The sequence below is a fragment of the Molossus molossus genome, unplaced genomic scaffold (assembly GCF_014108415.1).
Source record: "Molossus molossus isolate mMolMol1 unplaced genomic scaffold, mMolMol1.p scaffold_m16_p_22, whole genome shotgun sequence".
Lineage (NCBI taxonomy): Eukaryota > Metazoa > Chordata > Mammalia > Chiroptera > Molossidae > Molossus > Molossus molossus.
In genome coordinates, this window is record NW_023425358.1 from 24,069,287 (window position 1) to 24,090,286 (window position 21,000).

Sequence of the window (21,000 nt, forward strand, 5' to 3'; positions counted from 1 at the left end):
GAGCCAGACTTTTAACCAGGAGGCCAGCCTACCTAACCGTGTTGGGAGAATGAACCAGCATGAGGCCAACAGAGAGGAGCCCCAGTCTGGGTGTCTGGAGAGCCAGGCCGGGCCTGCTGCTCCACGACCTTGCTGTAACCTTGGCCGGACTCCTCTCTGGGCGTGCGCCAGGCTTTCCCCGAGGCCGGCTCTGTATTCCAGGACTCGGGTTCCATAGTTATGGTACAAACCTAGAAATCGCCCTGATTTTGTTCTTTCCATTCCTTTCCTTCGCATCACACCGTTGATAGATGTCCACTGGAGAACAGTTACAGAATGCAGGGCAGGGGAGGAAAGTAAATGGAACTCCAGTTAGCCTTTCAGGGTGTACCTTTCTGGAGTGTGTTTTCCAACATAAATATTTACCAGGGTGGGATTGGATAGCCTGTTTATCACCTAACATCTTATCCCAGATGTCCCTCAGGGTAATGAGTCCTTTTTCACAGACAGATCCAGGTCTGTCAGTGTTGTACCATGAATACTTAATTAGAATATCTAATTAGAGATGGATTAATACTGAATCCTCCCCCTACAGCCCTACCCATAGCACTCAACTTAACAGCCATCTCAGCAGCATCTGAGGCGGCAGTTCTGCCCTATTTTACAGGTGAGAAAACCGAGGCCGTTGAAGTTAACTGGTCCTAGGTCTCCTGGCCAGTCTTCGGCAAAGGCCAAGGGACGTGTCCCTAGCCCCTCCCGATCCCTCCTCCCCTGGCCTTAACCAGTTTGCCACCTGGCCATGGGCCTCACCTCTCTAGTTCGCATGATGCCCTGTGTCTTTGAGGAGGACACGTGAGCTGGGTACTAGCCACGGAAGGCAGACCAATTAGGAGAAGCTACCGTGGTCAGCAGTGGCTGGATATGCAGCCTTGGCCAAAAAAAGGGTAAGTGTTTCTGCTGGAAACAGCTCCTCCTCCCTCCTCGGGAATCTGCCAGAACCATCCACGGCAAATCCAGCCTGGCTCAGCTGGATGGTTTCCCTAAGCCTGGAGAGGGTGGTGGCTGAAGCCTCTCCCTGCGGATTCTGGGACCTTGGATACAGTGGCTTCCGTCCCTGAAGAGTTTCCAGGGTGCCAGGTACCAGACTACCTGCCGTGGTCACCCTGAGCTGCTGAGTCTTCGCAACAGCCTGTCAAGTAGATTCCATCTTCAGATGGGGACACTGAGCTTCTGAGCCATTGAGCTGTCCAAGGTCACCTTCACAGCTCATGTCTGAGAGATGGGAGTAGTCGGGCATCTCTCGGGCCACGTGCATCGGAGGCTTAGCGTGCGTTGGGGACTCATCTAAACGTCCAGACGCGTTAGCTTCCCGCCTCTCAGCAGCCCGAGGAGGTGGCTGCTGTCATGGTCCACGTGGTTCGGAAGAGGAAACTGGTACCTTTGTACTTTAGTAATGTTAATCAGGAACCTTTTTCAGATGAAATCTTACAAGGACTGCCAAGTCAGGAATTGACTCAAAGAAGGTTCTAGCCCTTGAAGTTGGGTGTGGGATAAAGAAGGGAGACAGAGTTCAGCTCCCCCCAATGTGGGTGGTGGGGAAACAGCCCCAGAGAGGGAAGAGGGATGTCTTAGTTGCAGGGCGCTTTGGTGGCACAGCCAGGATTGGAACTCGCTTCCCCTTGTCCTGGGCAGGGGGACACTCCTCTGTGCCCTGCCTTCCCCGCTGGCTGGCCTCTCCCTTCCCCCACTGGCCACTCAGTGACTGAATTTGATGTGGAAGGGACACGTGGTTTGGATAAAGCCGGGATCGGCATTACCAGTTCCTTCTGCCTCGGGCCCAGTACGACTCGGCACACCACCATTATTTATCCTATTTCAAAATGTAACTCTTTTGTCTGTCATAGGTTTTTGGCATTCGTTTAAAAATATTGCACTAAAACATTATTGATCTTGATCTTGATGACTGTGTTTTGGGGCACCCCCTAAATTTTGCGCTTGAGGACAAGGCCTTACTTACTCCTTCAGCCCTGCCAGGCAAACCTCTTGCCCTCCATAGGGTGGCCAGGCCTCCTTCCACTCTTTCTTCCTCCTCCCACCAGCATCGTCCCACTTGACAGCTGAGGCCAGCGAGGCCACCCAGGGAGATCTGTGAGCGGTTCGCCCCGCTCGAGGCCAGAGCGGGAGCCTCTCCCTGCCCCTTCCCCTCCTGCTCAGAGCACTTGGCTCCTTTGCCTCTTTCTCCTGCCTCCCTCCCATCACCTCTTCCTGGCCCCAGCCCTCATCTTCTTAGCTGTCCCACAGCAGGAGAGCCTGCGTTCCTTCCCAGAGCCCAGCCTGACCAGCATCCACAATTTCCCGATGCCCCAGGTACCTCCAGGCTCCGGACTTGGCCTTCAAGCCCTTTGGCCCCGTTGCTGACTTCTAACTAGCACGTGTCTCTCAAATCCCTGCAATGCACCGGCCACAACTGCTGTTTCTCATGGTGAAGCCTCCAGCCCAAGCCTCTCAGCAGCCTTGCTCGTAAGAAGTATTGGCCCCATTTGACAGATGAGGCACTGAGGCTCAGAGAGAAGAGAGGACACTGTTAGGGGTCTGGAGCAGAGGCAGGTGCCAGCCAGGCCAGCTGACTGCACACCAGGGTTCTGCCCAGCTCCCCGAGCCATCTGTTGGCCGCGCTGCTGACAGGTGCAGGGCCTTGTTCTGCGTCCCTCAGGGCATGTGTGCAGCGTCGGCCAGATTAGCCCACTCCAGTCCCTGGTGTCCTCCCACCCACTTCTGACTTAGAAGTCAAGGTCATGTGCCGGTGCGTGAGGCCAGCATGGGTGGACACCTTGCTTCTTTCATAATATTTCTATTGTCTCCTGCTTTTTTTTTTTTAATCCTCACCCGAGGATATTTTTCCATTTATCTTCAGATAGAGTGGGAGGGAGAGAGGATCAGGGAGAGAGAGAGAAACATGAATGTGAGAGGGACACATTGACTGGTTGCCTCCTGCACGACCCCGACCAGGGCCGGGGATGAACTGCAACCGAGGTACGTGCCCTTGACCGGAATCGAACCCGAGACTCATTGGTCCACGGGCCGACACTCTAACCGCTGAGTCAAACCGGCCAGTGCCATTGTCTCCCACTTTTATTTTTGGATAAAATCAAAACACTTAAATCACGCTCTGAAATATGCCATGAAGCTCTTCCTGGTACAGACCCCTGCTGCCCGTGTTTGATGGTGGGGAGAGGAAGTGGGCGGGGTGGGCGAAGTGGGAGCCCGGGCCCCTCCCGGGGCAGGTGCGTGGCTCCTTGGGTCTACGGACGGCCCCCAGGGGCCCAGGAATTGGAATGGGGAAAAAAATGACATTTTTATTGACTCAATTTAACACTTCCTCCAGGTGACACATCACTGCAGCTGGGCCCCGATCACCAAGAGAAACCACATGTATCTTTATGTCACATTTCAGTTGCTACAGATACCTCTTGTCATCGCTTCACGCCATTGCAGTGCTCATCCTGTTAGTTATTGCTCTAATAAAGGGCCCTCTGGGTTACTGTATCTCAGCATTTCTATCCATGTCACTGGCCAGATTGTACTGTAATTGGTGTCTTTACAATCTTCTGTATTTTCTTCCATTTTAAAACAGGCTTCTCGGGGTCCAGAGGGGTGCATGGCACAAAGAGAGTCAAAGAACTGATTAGACCTGGGTTTGAGCCCTGATGCCACCCCGCGCCACTGTAAATGTGGGCAGCCGTCCCCTGTCTGCTCCTCATATGAGGCCTGGTCAGAGGGGAGCTTTCTCCCTCATGGGTGTTTTGGGAGGTCAGCAGTGGTGCTGGCCATGGTTCTGTGGTGGTGTCCGTCTGTCTGTCCATTGGGTGTGGCACTGGGCCACCTTGCATGCCCATCCTCCCGCCGCCACCTGCACGTCCTCATCCCGCGTGCCCCCTCTGTGTGGCTCGTCTGCCTCTCCTGTGACTGTTGCTGTGACACTCGTTATAGGCAGGCTCGTGTCTCCTAGGAAATAAGAGTACACAGTCATTGCGAATGTCACTGAGCCCACGCCCTGTGCCCGCCTCTCGACGCCAGCCAGGTGGGGCTGTCTACACCTGTCTGGAGATGAGGCGAGTGGAGAAGTCATCAGCACGAGGTCACACCAGCTGGCCAGTGGCTGAGCCCAGATCGCACCTGGCCTGTCCAGCTCCGGACCCCCGCTCTCTGTGGGCATTGCTTTCCCTGTGCCTGGCCTGGGTGGGTGCCCAGTGTACTTGGATGCTGACATCAGGCCCCTGCGCAGTATTTCATAGAGCAGGGGGAGGGGACCGTACTTGGTAATGCAGATTTCTGGGCCCCTTCTCATCACTTCTCAATCAGAGTATTGGGGGGCGGGGTCCAGGGATGGGTCTTTTAACAATTTCAGGAGATTCTGATGCACTTGTAAGTTTGAGAAAACCATGAAGAGAAGAAATAGCATTGATATAACAAGCCCTGGTCTGAGTGCTGTGTGTCAGTTCATTTATTTAACCCTCGCTGCTGCTTGTGAGCATCCCCGGCTCACAAGTGGGGGAGGCGAGGCGCAGAGAAGCGAGGCTAACACCTTCCCTCCCAGGGCACCGTTGCCAGGAATCGGCAGAACCAGGACTTAGCCAGGTGGTGGACTCCTGCTCCAGTGCCCACTCCCCGTGTCTGGCAGCTTCTAGGCAGAAGAATGGAGACAGGGCCGTATGTGTGGGGGGTGCAGGAAACCCTGCCCTCGGAAGGTCACTGTGGGTCTTTCCTCTTTGCATTCGTTACCAGTCAGGCCCCGTGCGCCCCGAAGCAGGAAGCCTGGAAGAAGGGCTGTGCCAGGTGCTGGGGCAAGGCTGGGAGACGGGGCCCGGAACTGGAGCTGGTCACCGCCCTGAGCAGCCCCGTGACCTCAGACAGATAGCTTCCCCATCTGCGTACTGGGCAGGGTAGGGATTTGGGGGCAGGTTAAGAGCTTGGGTTCTGACAGACAGACCTAGGTTCCACTTCAGGCCAGTCAGTTCCCAGCTGTGTGACCTCAGGGTACACACTTCCCATAGTCCTGTGGTCTTTGGGCTTCAGCTTCCCCTTCTGTCAAATGACTAATAATCATCATTGTTATGAGCCTCCCCACAGGGTGGTGGTTGGCGACAAAACGTGTAAGTGCCAGGTGTAAGTGCCAGGTGCACCCAAGTCCTTTCCTTTTTTTTTTTATCCTCACCTGAGGATATTTTTCCATTTTTTGTTCAGATAGAATGGGAGGGGGAGAGAGGAAGAGAGAGAGAGAGAGAGAAACATCGACGTGAAGGGACACATTGAGTGGCTGCCACCCGCACGATCAACCAGGGCCGGGGACAAACCAACCGAGTTATGCGCCCTTAGCAGGAACCGAACCCGGGTTTCTCTGGACCGCAGGCCGACGCTCTAACCGCTGAGCCAAACCGGCCAGGGCCCAAGTCCTTTCCTTCGGTCTCCATGGCAGACCGCGTGCTGGAGGAGTCCGTGTGCATGCCCGTGCTTTCCGTTTAAACCGATTGCTTGTTTTCCCGAGTTGTCCATCTTTCTCTCACCCCCAAAGCTGGCCAGGCGTCCTTCTACTTGCCCTTCTGAGATAAGGCCCAGAACCAAAGTGTCCGGTGTTTTCAGAAACTCGCTGTGTTTGCATTTCGTGGGCTGGTCCAACTTCTGCCAGCACTGGATGGTGTTGGCAAACCCCGTCCGCGGTACAAAGCCAGCTGGTTTTGCAAGTCTTGCTGGGACGCAGCCACCCGCATTCCTGCGTGTGTTGCCCGGGACTATTGTCATGCTGCAGAGGCAGAGTGGAGTCCTGCAGCAGAGCCCGCTGGCCACAGGGTCAGCGTTATGGGCTTTGGGCTTTCTGGCTCCATGCACAGGTCATGTGTCTACCTACCTCACCAGGCCACTCGTTTCTCCGACCGTGAGTCCCTTCCAGTCTCTGTCCCTGTGCTGTGATGACAGGGATCAGAATATTCAGTGGTGACAGTTTTGCATGTTGACTGTGCCAGGCCTAATGGGACTTCTGGAGTTCCTCCCGCCTCCTTCCTCCAGGTGTTATTCCCGTTTCTCAGATGAGAACACTGAGGCTTGGAGAGCCTCCCCAGAGGAACCCAGGATACCCAGCCTCTGCGTGGGGGAGCCGGAATGGGACCCCTGGCCTCCTCACCTCCCACCCCCAGCTTGTGCTGCACTGGGCCCCCGAGGGGGAGGTGGGCAGCATGGGGTGGGGTGGTCCTGCTTTAATCGTTTTAGGTAAAAAATGCAAAGTCGGGAAAGAGAGAGCCTGGCTCTGGGCTATGGAGAGAGATGGGGAGAAAGACGCCCCTGCTCACCAGCTGTGCGGCCTTGGGCAGGTGACCCCACCTCTCCGAGCCCAGCAAACGGTGGTTGATGAGGGAGGGTGAAATGGGGTGGTTGGGAGGTGCGTGAGGACAGAATTGAATGACGTATGGTCAGTCCTCGGTGCGGCACCCAGAGCGCAAGGCCAGGAGCCAGCGGTCTTCTCCCCCCTGACCCACTGCTCACTCCCTTCTGCTCCAGCCACGCCCAGACCCGGGCACTGCTTCCCTCTTCCTGTCCCTGCGGAATCCGGCGGCTTTTCTCCGCTGGCTGCCCTCCAGCGTGGGCCGGAGGCCTCTGACCCTGCCAGAGAGAGCCCTGGTCGCCCCAGCTCTGCACCTGGGGGTTGGGGCTTGGGACAGTGAGGCCAGGGGGCTCAGCAGGGTAGGCGGTGGCCATGGCGATGGAATGTTTGGGAGCTGGCCGGGGCGGGGCCTGCAGGACCGATAGCGGAGCTTGGGTAGATGGGCACCAGGCACCCCCCAGGGCCCCTCTGTAAGTGCAGTGACTGGTGGCGTGTGCTCCTGCCCCCTTCCCTGCTTGGAAACCTCTGAACCTGCTGAGCTTGGAGAAATCATGCAGAGGTGGAAAGTTCAAAGAGTTTGAACCCAAATCAGTGTGGTGTCAGTATAAACGTCACCTCGTTCTGTGACCTCCTGTGGCGTGGCCCCCCCTCCCACCCTGGGCATGTCCCCCTGAACATCTGTCACAGATGTCGCTACAGCCTCACATGCTGGGTGTTGTGCTCCCCACGAGAACGTCCGCCCCAGGAGGGCAGCGGCCTTTGCTGCTCTCGCGTCCCAGCATCTTCGTCAGTGCCTGGCACCTGGCCGGCGCTCAGCATTTGCGGGGTGAACGGATCTGCGTCTGAAGGGATCTTGAAGACTGACCAGCCCTCTCCTTCTCCCCTCCCTTCCAGGGCAGCCCAGGGGTCCGTGGAAAGAGCGAGTGAAGCCCCTCCCATCCTCTGCGGCTGCACCATTGTGTGACAGCATTCCACAGGGATCAGCTTGGGGACAGAGCCAGACATGGAAGCTGGCTTCTCCTTGTGCTCCTGGTGGGGCTTCTCACCACTCCAGCTCTGAGCTCTCTCCTCGCCTGTCCCCGCCTTAGAAGTTTCTGCGGCCCTGGCTGGGCGGCTCAGTGGGTTGGGCGCTGTCCCGTGCACCGAAAGGCCACTGGTTCCGGTTCTGGTCAGGGCGCATGCCCGGGTAGCAGGCTCCTGTGCAGGAGGCAGCTGACTGATGTTTCTCTCTCACATTGAAATCTCTCTCTTTCCCTTCCTCTCCCTGTACAATCAATTAAAACATATCCTCAGGTGAGGATTCAAAAAAGTTTCCACAGAGGATGAAATTAGAAAATGAAACCAGCATGTAAAGATCACTTGCCGTGCCAGGCTCTGTTCCAGCACGTTCTAACTTATTTCCACCTCCCAGCGGTTCTATGGGGCTAGCTCCCCCACAGTGGCCACATTTCAAGGGCCCAGGTGCCAGCGAGCATTGCTGTCACCCTCATTTTACAGATGAGGAAACTGAGGCTCAGAGCAGGTAAGTGGCTTGCTCAGGTCCCATAGCCAGTAGCCGGTGGAGCTGGGATTTGAGCCCAAGCAGTCTGGCCCCCTACTGTAATTTTTAAAAATACCAGTCACTTCATTATTATGTAGAAAGACAATATGAAAACATTATGAAAGTTTGTTTTTAGGAGAAAAATATCACCTGCCACCGGAACACCACCCCTGGTGGCGTTTTGAGTCTATTTCCTCCTTGTCTTTCTGTGTTTTCGCCTGTGGTTTATATTTGCTGGTTAGTTCGGTTGCTTTGGCATTTGCTTTTTGGCAAAGCCTGGCTCACGGGGCATGCTCGTGGGCATCCGTCACCCGCAGATCAGAACATCAGGGCTCTCACCCACGCCACCCACTTGTTTATTGTGAGGATAAAACAAGGCAGGAAAGTCCATGGCCTGGTGCCAGATATGCTGTGGAGCATAATGAATGCTAACGTTTCTCCTTTATGAAAGAGAGGGGCCCGAGAGCCCCGGGTTCGGTTCCCGCTAAGGGCGCGTTCCTCGGTTGCAGTTTGTCCCCGGCCCCGGTTGAGGTCGTGTGGGTGGCAGCCAGTGGATATGTCTCTCTCACATCGATGTTTCTCTCTCTCTCTCTCTTCCTCCCTCTCTCCCTCCCGCTCTATCTGAAGATACATGCAAAAATGTCCTCGGGTGAGGATTAATAAAAAAAAAAAAGAAAGGGCTCATTGACCCTCTCCTCAGGCCTGTCATTTGCTTCTAAGCCAGCGCTGTCCAACAGAAGTTTGTGTGAGTGACGGGGCAGTGCTGGGCCAGGGGTCCACAGACTTTCTATGAATGTCCAGATAGTAAATATTTCAGGTTTTGCTCAGCACATGGAGTTTCTGTCGCTGCTTCTCTTTCTTCCCTCCCCTCCCCCCTCCCTTCCCCCTCCTCTCTTTTTCTTTCCCTAAAAAAAAAAAAAAAAAAGTAAAAGCCACTTTTAGCTCTGAGGCCATCCAAAGACAGGCCCAGGGTGGGATACGACCCTGTTCTAGTTCGGCGCTGCCCCGTCCCGTCGCCCCTGGCCATGGACTGGACACTTCACATGGGGCCAGCGCAGAGCAGCAGCGGAGTTTGACATTTTCTTTAACTGTCCTTCCTTTAAGATGCAAATGCGTATGAGTGGGTCATGCTTCCCCTTGGACACGGGCCCTCAGTGACGGAAGGCCCTGTCCTTCAGCCCTGCAAGGGCCCTTCAGGCCGTGGGGGCGGCCTCTCTGGCATTTCGAGGGCTGCCAGAGAGCGAGGGCTGGGCCGAGCCATCTCGCCGCCTCCCGCCGCCTCCCTCCTAAAGGGCTTCCAGCACCCTGCCCCCAATTGTTCTCCTGTCCCCGGAGGCCGCCTCCCGTTGTGGCCACCCATGCCCCAGGAGGGCCAGGCCTGTGTGTTCTGTAGCGTGGCGGCGGGGGCGGGTTGCTGTGGTTACACCTGGGGACCTTTCACCATTCGGGTGGATGTACTAATTGGGCTGGCATTTCAGGGACTGAAGAAAACTGGATAGAAGCGAGGATTCAGGGAATAGGAAAGGAGCGAGGACAGAAATACGGCAGCAGCCTACACCCAGTTTATTTCCATCGAGGCGCCAATAAAACACTAGCCAAGATTTCTGAGTACTTGCTGGTATCTTACTGAACCAGCCCAACAGCCCGTTTTACAGAGGGGGAGCCGTCCAGCCCAGAGCGTCTTTGCTAGCCCGCTGCGTCCTGGAATGGGACCCAGAGGGGCAAGCTGAGCCTCAGACTGAGCGTGGGATTCTGTGAACTGATTTCCCTCCGTGGGCCTCAGTTGCCCTATCAATAAAATGGGTTGGCAGAGACCCAGGGGCTCCCTAAGGCAGCAGTGCCTTAGCTCAGATTCTCAGCTCACACCCCTCTGCCTGAGCGGAGCCAGTTCACTCCCTGTAGGACGGGAGAGTTCAGACCTGAGCTGTGACATTTTGGGCTGAGATGGTCTCCCCCTGCACTGCACCTTGTTCCCCAGGGTACTTTCCCCCAAGTCGCTGCTGGGTGCCCTTGGGGAGCCCGACACCCCCTCGGCTCCTGAGGGGCCCCACCCCGTCTCCATGGCACCCACCCCTAATGCAGCATCTTCTCTGCTCTGCAGGGATCAGCGAGCAGACAGCCTTGGCGAGCGGTCACCAGGGCTGGAGTCCAGGGATGAGAGTGCCCAGGGGAGGTAGGTGCAGCTCCATGTCCCCCAGAGTCCCGGCTCCTGCTGAGACAGTCCTAGGCACAGTCGCCCCTACACCCTCAGCATGCATTATCGGGTGGCTCAGCAAACCCCCCAGGCGGTGGCCAGGCGACAAACCCTGTGCCCCATTTTCCCAGAGCTCGTGCTTTTGGTGTGCGCACAGCTTCCCTGAGGCTCCTGGCGGTCCCTGAGAAGGGCTGTGTGATCTCTCTTATTATTGGAGGAGAGAATGGGGGTCCTGAACGGTGAGGTCCCTTGTCCAGTCACCAACTGGCAAGTGGCAGAAGCAGGATTTGAACCGGGAGCTGTGGGGCTCCAAGTCTGAGGCTCTTCCCCACCCTCCTCACTGCCAGGATGCCGAGTCACCTCCCTTGACCAAGTCCAGTGGGGTGGTGGCTGTGCCCACTGGCCCCTCCTGGAGTGGCTCTCGGTGCCCAGGAAGCTGCCTTCTGCTTTGTGGGTTGCCGTCTGCCAAGTCACCCTGCTTTTGCTTCTCCAACCACCCTCCAGGTCCTTGCTGTCTTCTGCTCCTGTCTGACCCGCCTGCTTTGAGCTGTTTTCCTCTGGCACCAGAGATGGGTCTCTCGCTGGGGCCTGTCCAAGGTCAGTGAAGAGCTCAGCCCCAGCCTGGCCCCTCTGGCTGCAGGACCTGGGGTTGCTTTCCTGTCTGAGCAGCTGGGGTGAGGCATTCCAGCCTAGAGGTTAGAGGGGACCCTGTTAGATGACACATGGAAAGAGCTTCAGCACAGTACATGCCCAATAAAGGTAAAAACCCAAAACTCGAGCCCTGGCCAGTTTGGCTTAGCGGTTGAGTGTCGACCTGCAGACTAGAGAGTCCCGGGTTCGGTTCCCGCTAGGGGCATGTACCAAAGAAACCCCACAAAAAACCCAAAACTCGGGTGCTTCGTTGTGAAGCACTGTTGCCAAATGAATGATCAGTATTAAGCAGCCAGGTGAGCGGATAACGTTGTTCTCATTCTGTCTATCGCTCCTCGGGGTTTCCCTACCCTTCAGCGTCCACATCACTTCTAACCCACGAAGCCTGAGAGGAGGGTGGCCCTCCGCAGTCCACGGTGACGTTTGAACAGCCAGGTAGAGAAAAGGGAGACCCTCTCGTGATTTGAGTTATCTGTAGTCAACTGAGGTCTGAAAATAATAAATGGAAAGTTCCAGAAATTAACAGATCGTAAGTTTTAAGAGTGCACTGCTCTGAGTAGCGTGACGCAATCGCTCGCAGTCCCACTTGGGACGTGAATCATCCCGTCCCGCCTGTCCACGCTGGCACGCCCCGCCCGTCAGCCGTGTCTCGGCTGCCTGGTCACGGGCGGTGTCGCAGCACTTGTGCTCACGGAGACTGTGTTACTGAATAACGGCCCCGACGTGCGAAGTCGCTTAAACTGTCACGGGCATGTGCGTATAGGAGAAGACACGCTGTATGTAGGGGTTGGTACTATCCGCGGTTTTAGGCATCCCCTGGGGGGTCTTGAAACGTATCCCCCGAGGATGAGGGGCCTGCTCTGTACACCGCGTGCGCACACAGTAACGTGCACATTGTACCTTTACTTTCTGGAAAGGACTTTCCCAGATTATTCCCTTTTCTCCCTTTCTCTGCCCTCCCCCCCCCCCCCCATTGCCATCTGTTCCTGCAAAACTCCACTCTCTCACTCCCCACTAAGTGTCAGGAAGGAAAGGTGATCATGCTAATTCAAGCTAAAGTGTGATTGACAGTTCCCAGGGGTATTGCCACTGAAATAACAAGAATCTGCAGCACTCTAGTCTCAGGTGTAAGTGGAGAATTCCAGTGAGCGCCCGAAGAAGCTGAGCGGCCCCTCGGGGGGACTTCTGAGTGGCTTTTTGTCCTGTCCAGGGTCCCTCCCTCCCTCCCTGAAAGTAGCCCTGGAATTAGATTCCCCATGCCAGACCCTGAATTCAGCTTCCCTGCTATTCTCTGATGCTGGAGGCCGGTACCCCAGAGGTGACTCATCTCTGCGCTGTCAGTCACTCCTAGAGCCCTCCCCGCACCTTTGAGGTCAGTGGGCCCACCCCTTGCAGCAGAGGAAACTGTGGCTTGGGTGGAGGAAGTGACTCTCCCGAAGCCACATGGCCAGGAAATGCCAGGGCCTCTCAGCGGTTTGGACCCCGGGCCCGGGACTGTGTGTTCCCCTGGCTTTGGTGTTTATTGTCCACTTGCCGTGGAGCGAAGGGCCCTTACGGGTGGATTGGTCCTCTGGTGGCTGTGGTCGGACCTGATGTTTGATGAGGGATGCTGCCTCCCCATCCCTTCCCTCCAGACCCTGCGCCGCTCCCCACGCGGCTGGCAGCCCCAGTCATGCGGCTTCTTCCTGCCTGTTTCTCTGCACCGGCTCTTCCCTTTGCTAGGAGCACTCTTCCGTCTCCTCTGTCCCTGCCTCCTGTCCGGAACTCGGCACGAGAGCTGCCTCTTGCAGAGCCTTCCTCTGCCTACTCAGTAGAACCTCCCAACCCAAGTGGGTCCATGGTGTGCGTGGACTTGGGGGCTGAGGCTGTGTCTCTTACTTAGCTCCATAGCCGAATTCCTGGCACACAGTAGGTACGTATTAAATGTTACAATAAACGAATAACCAGTTGCCATGGTAGAAATTGCTAACATTCTTTCCAGTGCGTCCTGTGTCCCTGGCACATTCTCAAGTTCTTAGGGGGCCATTTAGTGTTCATGATTCATCTTCGAGGTTGATACTCTTAGACCCATTTTATAGATGAGGCTCAGAGAAGTAAAGTCTGTTGCCCAAGCTCACACAGCCACACAGAGCTGGGATTTGAACCTAGGTTTGCCTGACTCCTTGAATGCCCAGAGACCCCAAGCCCTAACTTTGTGGACAGAGATGGGAGAGGAAATGAAGTCCAAGAAGCACAGCAGGGGCAAGGCGGAGAAGGGCTGGTGTGGACGGAGGCTGGCTGAATGTCCAGTGTCTGAGTCCGTCTGCATCTTCTGTATTGGCATCGGTTGCAAAATTGAAGGGCCTTGAGGGTAAACAGGGGAGGAGGGCAGATCTGTCATTCGAGGTGACCAGAGAAGGGGGTGGCTGGATTGGGTGGGCCCTGTTTTTCAAACAATTCCCTCTCGGAAGAATTGCCACTGAAGTCCAGTCGTCTTAACTGGCAATGCCCAGGAGGGGTGGGGGCACAGGGTCAGTGTAGTCATTCATGTTCTGAGTCATGCCTTTACCCCCCATTCCCACGTCACCCCCACAGTCTGACCTCCTCGCCCCATTCTCTCCTGCAGGCCCTCTTTCCAAGGGCTGCCTTAGAGTAAGTCCACTCTTTCCCCGTCCCGAGGACCTTCCTGGCAGCTGCTCTCCATCTTTCCCCTTCCACCTCTTTGCCCCAGCACCCTCCTTCCAGGTTCTTGAACACCCCACACCTCTCCCATCTCGGGGGAGCCTTTGCACTCTCTGTGTCCTCTTCCTGGGGCACCCTTTCTGCACATCTGCACATGGCCAGCTTCTTTTCATCCAGGTCTTGGCTTGGATGTCACCTCCGAGAAGCCTCCCCTGCCTGACCTCCCTCCTCCATCCCTTGGTTGATCCCTCACACAGTGTTGGGCTCATTTCTTTGCAAGCCGTAATCACAGTCTGGCTATAGCTTGTGTACCTTTTGCATCCCCTGCTAGGACATAAGCTCCTGGAGGCCAGAGCCTAGCTGTCTCATCTGCTCTCCTGTCCCCAGCCCTGAATGTGGTGTCTGGCACCTTTTCCTGTTTCATAAGCAGTGCGTGAATGAAGCCTGAACGGGTGGGGATTCTGGAAGCAGCCCAGGCCAGGCCAGCCTGTACCTTCTCTCCCTGAAAAGCATCTCTTACAGAGACAGTGTGGTCAGAGAAAATGTGGGGTTTGGCTGGCCTGGGTCTGAGTCTTTGGCCCCAGCTAGGCTGCTGCTCAGCGGGGCGCCTGTGAGCAGCCTCTCCGTGCCTCAGTTTCCTCCTCTCTCCACAGTGATTGTGTCATAGCACTTAGTCCGTGCCGGGCCCCGCGCGTTCAACCAAGGTACAGTCCATGAATGTTTACTGAGCACCTGCTAGGTGCCAGGCGCTGTGCTGGAGGCCGGGAGACAGCCATGAACAAGACAGGCAAACCCCCTGGTTGTGGAACGGTGTGTGCTGGGCTCTGGCGTTCCAGCTCATTACTGTTTCCCACATTTTGATCGTCAGTTTAAAAATAATTATTACTTCCTCCACTGATCAGATAAGAAAACTGAAGCTTTGAATGTTAAGGAACTTGGCAAGGTCCCACAGTAGGAGGTGGCGAGAAGGGATTTGAACCCAGGCCGTCAGGCTACAGAGGTCCTGGGGGTGATGGCAGCACCTACCCCTAGGTGGTAGAAGAACTTACGAGCTGAGAAGGCTGAAGTGCCCAGCTCGGTGAGCCAGTGCTCTTCGGTGCCTTTCAGCCCCGTCACGCTGCTGTCACGGGGGCACATGTGGCAAAGGGCCCGCAGTTCTCCGGCCTCTCTGACCTCGTGTATCCCTCTCTCCCCAGATGTGAGCCCAGCGGCCCTCCCGACAACCTGTCTCTAAAGCAGGCCCCCCACCCCAGGCCCAGCATGCGCCTGTCGGTGCGGAGGGTGCTGCTGGTAGCCTTCTGCGCCCTGGCCCTGGTCCTGCTGTTCCAGCTGGGGCAGCAGGTGCTGGAGTGCCGGGCGGTGCGGGGGAGCCCCCGGCGTGCCATGCAGCCGGAGCAGGAGGACCTGGTGATGGTGGGCACGGACCACGTGGAGTACCGCTACGGCAAGGCCATGCCGCTTATCTTCGTGGGCGGCGTCCCTCGCAGTGGCACCACGCTGATGCGTGCCATGCTGGACGCCCACCCCGAGGTGCGCTGTGGCGAGGAGACCCGCATCATCCCCCGCGTGCTGGCCATGCGCCAGGCCTGGTCCAAGTCCGGCCGGGAGAAGCTGCGGCTGGATGAGGCCGGCGTGACGGACGAGGTGCTGGACGCCGCCATGCAGGCCTTCATCCTGGAGGTGATCGCCAAGCACGGCGAGCCGGCCCGCGTGCTCTGCAACAAGGACCCCTTCACGCTCAAGTCCTCGGTCTACCTGTCGCGCCTGTTCCCCAACTCCAAGTTCCTGCTGATGGTGCGGGACGGCCGGGCCTCCGTGCACTCCATGATCACGCGCAAGGTGACCATCGCAGGCTTTGACCTCAGCAGCTACCGCGACTGCCTCACCAAGTGGAACAAGGCCATCGAGGTGATGTACGCCCAGTGTATGGAGGTGGGCAAGGACAAGTGCCTGCCCGTGTACTACGAGCAGCTGGTGCTGCACCCCAGGCGCTCCCTCAAGCTCATACTCGACTTCCTCGGCATCGCCTGGAGCGACACCGTTCTGCACCATGAGGACCTCATTGGCAAGCCTGGTGGTGTCTCCCTGTCCAGGTGAGTGGACCCCCTGACGGTCTGCCCAGATCCCTGGTCCTGCAGGTGGAGGCACTCGGTGGAAAGATGGGCTCCGTGCCTCTGAGCTGTGTGGCCTTGGGCAAGTCACTGTGCCTCTCTGAGGCTCAGCTTCATTATTCAAAAGGAGTGGGCCAGTCACTCTTCTCTCTGACAGAATCATCAAACTTTAAATACGCTTGGTAGCAAGGCCGTAGTGGGTCAAGGTTCAGAACACAGATTCTGGAACCAGGCTGTGTTTGATTTGAATCCCAGCTCCTCTACTTCGTAGCTGTGTGACCTTGAACAAGTGACTCAACTTCTCTGTGCCTCCGTTTCCTCATCTGTAACATGGGGCTATAATCTGTCTACCTTAGAGAGAGATACCTGTGGGTGTCAAATAGGGTAATGCATGTTAAGGGCCACTCTTATTGTTGTCATTGTTAGCGTTGATGCTGCTTTTATTCATTTATTTCTTGGTATGTGCCCCTAGTGGGAACCGAACCCGGGACTCTCTGGTCCGCAGGCCAATACTCCAACTGCTGAGCCAAACTGGCCAGGGCTTGATGCTGCTTATATTGGAATACTCATCATCCTCACCATCGCTACCGTTAATGAGTGCCTGCTATCTGGCAAGCACTGAGTTAAGCCCCCAAAAGACATTAGTCCTTTAATCGCCATAGCAACTTGAAGACATAGGAACTTCCCTCATCTCATTTTTACAGGTGAAGAAACTGGATCTCAGAGAGGAGAAGTTCCCGGCATAAAGCCACACAGCTAGCAAAGTGTGGTGCTGGGATTTGAGCGCAGGTCTGCTGGACTCCAGAGTGTGTGCTCTCAAGGTCCCTAAATCCGGGACCCCTCCTGTCCCTTGCTTTCTACCTTCCTCCTTTGGGAGGCCGCCCCTCTCCTGAGACCCAGAGCACTCGAACAGTGCAGAAGAGGGTGAGCCACCTCCCTGTCTCCATCCCGATCGGGCGGAGCAGCCTGGAGAACCCAGGGAAGGGTGGTCCTCCCGGGACCCACCTGCCTGTTTGTTTCATGGCCAGGTCCTGCCAGGCTCCACCCAAGAGCTCCTGAGCCCAGAGCAGAGCTGGGGGCCTAACCCTGGCCAGCTGGAGCTGGAAGTCTCATGACAAAACATCAGATTACCAAAGGATCACATCTTCATTGTAGGGAATTAAAAAAACACATAAAACAAGAGACAAAGCCTGTAATCCCGCGACCCGGATTTTGGTATATGGCTTGCTGGTCCTTTGTCAGGGGATCTTGGCAAAACCAGAGTTCTACCGAACATGTTTCCCTGGAACCCTTTCCACCAGGTGTTTGGGACCACTTGCCCGTGGCCCCAGCACTCTGCAGTGTCATTTTGGATGGTTGCGTACTATTCCATTACGTGGATGGATCACTGTATCCTATTACCATCCCCTATTTTTGGACACAGGTTATTTCTAGTTTTATTGCCTCATGTCCAGCGTTGCTCCTAGTTGTGTCCTGAGATGTGCCTGTTATTTCTGTCCTAGAGATACAAGGGTGGCATAGCCCACACATTTGGACACATTGGCCAGAGCTGAGATTGGAATCCAGTCTGCAGACTCCAAATCCACACTTCCCACCTGTCCACATCCTTGTTCCCTCCCTGTCCTTCTGGCCCTGTCTTCCCTTTGCTACATCTTTTTGTTTCTTCTCTTTCCCCCCAAGCTATCTCTCAGTTGGGGTGGAAGTCTTAGAATTAGGCCCTTGATCCTGGGAGTTCTGCACCCTCCATCCCGCGAGGCATCAGAACGATACCGGTCGGACCTTTGTGATTCAGTGGGCTGGGAGGCCCGAAGTGGGTGAGGAAGGACGCACGTGTGAGGCGGGGGTGGTCCCACTGTTTTAGCAATAAGTTGAAAACAGCTGAAACATCCATCTTCAGGGGAATGGAAAAATGAGCTATGAAGGAATGTTACACAGCCAGAAAAAAGGATGTGATGAATAGAAAACAAAATTTACCAATACCTATAGCATAGAATTTTGTTTTAGAAACTACAGGCAAAACCATAGGTTTTTTTGGGGGGGGGGGGGGAGAAAGCTAATTCTTATTGAGATCTTACAATGTACCATAGACTCTTCTATTATTAACTCATTTACTCCCAGAACAGCCCGTGAGGTGGGTGCTGTCATTATTCCCACTTATACATGAGAAAACAGGCTCAGAGAGGTGCAGTAACTCTACCACGGTCACACAGCTGGTGTCGGTACAGCTGGCATTCGAACCCAGACAGCCTGGCTCCTGAGTCAGCTCTTAGCAGTCTATTATTTAAAGCACAGAAGCAGCATTGGAAGGATGAGCTCCAGAACGCCAAGGCTGGGTCTCTGTAGGGAGCTGATGGACTGGGAGTGGTGACCATTGGTGTCTCATAAGTATTTCCTGAGAACAAACTATCCATCTCAGTCACAAAAATAAAGTTATTTTTAAAAAGCCAGAGGCATCAAGGAAGCAGTCTTGAAGCACATTCTTGAAGCGTCACTGCCTAGTACTTCCTTCCGACTTCCCGTCACGTGCTGCTACGCTCACTGTGCACAGGAGGTGTGACGAGGCCGAGTGACTCACCCACAGTCTCACAGTGGTTGGAGGCAGAGCTGGCTGGGCGCCAGGTCCTCCAGTCTTTCCCACCGCCCCAGAGTGAGTGAGCAGAGAGCCCGCCCAGGCACCGCCTGGTCTGCCCGGCACCCTCCAGCCTGTCTTCTCTCTCCAGGATCGAGCGATCCACAGACCAGGTCATCAAGCCTGTGAACCTGGAAGCACTCTCCAAGTGGACCGGTCACATCCCTGGGGACGTGGTGAGGGACATGGCCCAGATCGCCCCCATGCTGGCTCGGCTCGGCTATGACCCCTATGCAAACCCTCCCAACTACGGCAACCCTGACCCCATCGTCATCAACAACACGCACCGGGTGAGTGCAGTGCGCTGGAGGCGTGCTCCTGTTGGGGGCAAGCCCAGCTCTCTGGGGGACATCCCTGGTCCCCGAGCCATGGCCATGGTGATCGTGACTGCTTCTATTACCCTGTTTGCGTGGGCCACAGGGAAGCTCCAAGCCAGCCGTCTGGCTCTGGCAACTAGCCTGAAGGCCGTCTGTGCACGAAGTTCACTTTATTTCTCTACTCTTATTTACCCTTCCCACCTATTTCCCTGGCTCGTTTTCTGTTTATAAATTACTTCGAGTCTTTGTTGAGGCTGGGCATAAATAAACTATTGGTTCCTTTATTGCCTCCATACGTTTTGTTTTGTTTTTTTTAATTATTTTTCTTTATTGGTTTTAGAGAGGAAGAGAGAGATAGAAACATCGATGAGAGAGAACATCGACCGGCGGCCTCCTGCACGCCCCCCCACTGGGGATCCGCCCGCAACCGGGGCATGTGCCCTGACCAGGAATTGAACTGGCGACCTCTTGGTTCAACCACTGAGCCACACTGGCTGGGCCCCCCATTAGGTTTTAATGTCAATTTCTCACACAAGTATGAGTTAAGGACAGTTTAAAGTTCTCCTTAGTTAAGGTGGTCTAGGAAAACGACTTTGACAAGATGTTTTGAAAGCATAAAAAGCGAATTCTGGATGAAAGAAGAGTTCACAAGTTCACGGTCTTCCTTACGTGTTGCTGTCACCGCTTCTGGTTTGCTTCGGGTGTTGTGTTCTGACTTCCTTCGAGGCACTCAGTGAATGAAAACCTTTGAAATGGGACCCAGGCCCGAGGAAGACCCTGCTGCCCCCAGGAGGGTCTTACTCTGAGCAGGAGCAGCATTTTGAACACGGGCTGGTTTTAGAAGGTGAACAGTTCTTACGTTGCTTTGCTAAGGGAGAAAGTCATTCCTCTCTTGAGTCTCCTTTAATCGCTCAGTTGACTCCAGGAGGAAGACCCATTTGGTGCTAACGAGGCTTCGACACCTCTCCCTCCCAGATGCGCAAGCTCCGTTTTTAACACGAACACTGGGTGTCGGGGTGCTGCCCTGTGACTGCGGTGTACGCCCCCCCCCCCCACCGTGGGTCTCTGCTGCCTCTTTCCCACGCCACTGGTGGATTTTGCAAACATCTATTTGTGGAAAGTCTCAAGATCCAATGTACCCAGACCTCGCTGGCAATATGGATGTTTATGACCTGGGTGTGGTTTATTTTTATTATAAAAGTTAGTTGTTATTTATGAGTTTATTATTATCTTTTTATTTTATTTTTTTTCTTTGTTGGTTTTAGAGAGAGAGGAAGGGAGAGGGAGAGAGATAGAAACACTGATGAGAGAGAACATCTATTAGCCGCCTCCTGCATGCCCCCACTGGGGTCAGGCCCACGACCTGGACATGTGCCCTGACCGGGAATCGAACCGGCGACCTCTTGGTGCATGGGTTGACGCTCAACCACTGAGCCACACCAGCCAGGCTATTATTATCTTTTTAATAATAGTTACTATTCTTTAAACTGTATTTATGAGTTTTATGTACTTTTCTGTACATAGACTGTATTTCACAATAAAATAATTAACTGGATTAAGAAGAAGAAGAAATCTTGAAATCCAGCCCCCGGGTGCTTCTCAGAAGCAGCAGTGGGGGCCGGATGAGGACCCCGGCACCACCAGTCTGGGCTCTCCGCACCCCACGCTCTCAGCCACGGGCTCAGGAGCAGCTCCTTTGAAGTCACCTACAAGGTGGAGGCCCCCGTTTGCCCGAGTGTGGGGTCAGAAGCTCTCGGAACAAGGCCTGACTTTGTTGTGTAAAAAGTTCCAACGCACACTGATGGCTACAAGCAGCTCTTTGCCGCCCTGTGTGGGTTTAAAATGGAAGATGTTCCAGTTTTAGTCCAAAGAGGTCTCCTCCCTGGGGGTTCCACAGTCTTGGAAGGTGCCAGACAGTTGTTTAGTGGTTTTGATATTACTGCAGTTACATTGCCTTGTTGAAAGCCGTGTGTGTGTGTCTTTGTATACTGTAGACACTCTGTGTTTCTGTAATGGATCCTGGGGTGCAGTAAACTCAGTGATTCAGAGGACCCCAGTGTTAATGAAATTGTCTATACCTACCATCCTATGGCCATTGAGATGTGACGCACACTGGATTTTAAAGTTCTAGGACAAAAAAGTCTGTACAGCCCTGGCCAGTTTGGCTCAGCGGTCAGAGCATCGGCCTGCGGTCTGGAGAGACCCGGGTTCGGTTCCCGCTAAGGGCACATACTTCGGTTGCAGTTTGTCCCCGGCCCTGGTTGGTCATGCGGGTGGCAGCCACTCGATGTGTCCCTTTCACATCGATGTTTCTCTCTCTCTCTCCCTTCCTCTCTCTCCCTCCCACTCTATCTGTACAAAAAATGGAAAAATATCCTCGGGTGAGGATAAAAAAAAAAAAAAAAAAAAAGTCTGTACAGTTTCTCATTAGTCATTTTTATTTTTATTTTTTTATCCTCTCCTGAGGACAGTTTTCCATTTTTTGTTCAGATAGAGTGGGAGGGAGAGAGAGGAACAGAGAGAGAGAGAGAAACATCGACGT

General features: G+C 54.9%; 1 protein-coding gene across 7 annotated transcripts in view; it reads left to right on the plus strand.

Annotated features, from left to right (window-relative positions):
- Nucleotides 1-21,000, plus strand: part of TPST2 (tyrosylprotein sulfotransferase 2) — a 49,729-nt gene that overhangs the window by 22,047 nt on the left and 6,682 nt on the right. For 4 of the 7 annotated variants that reach the window (XM_036276298.1, XM_036276299.1, XM_036276302.1 and 1 more), the window contains 3 exons: nucleotides 9,997-10,068; nucleotides 14,598-15,494; nucleotides 18,233-18,431. In XM_036276298.1, coding sequence (XP_036132191.1) covers nucleotides 14,662-15,494; nucleotides 18,233-18,431 — 1,032 coding nt within the window. In that variant the 5' untranslated portion in view covers nucleotides 9,997-10,068; nucleotides 14,598-14,661. Of the gene's footprint in view, nucleotides 1-9,990; nucleotides 10,069-10,593; nucleotides 10,687-14,597; nucleotides 15,495-18,232; nucleotides 18,432-21,000 lie in introns of those variants that run through there. The other 3 variants (XM_036276296.1, XM_036276297.1, XM_036276295.1) reach the window with 2 other exon arrangements.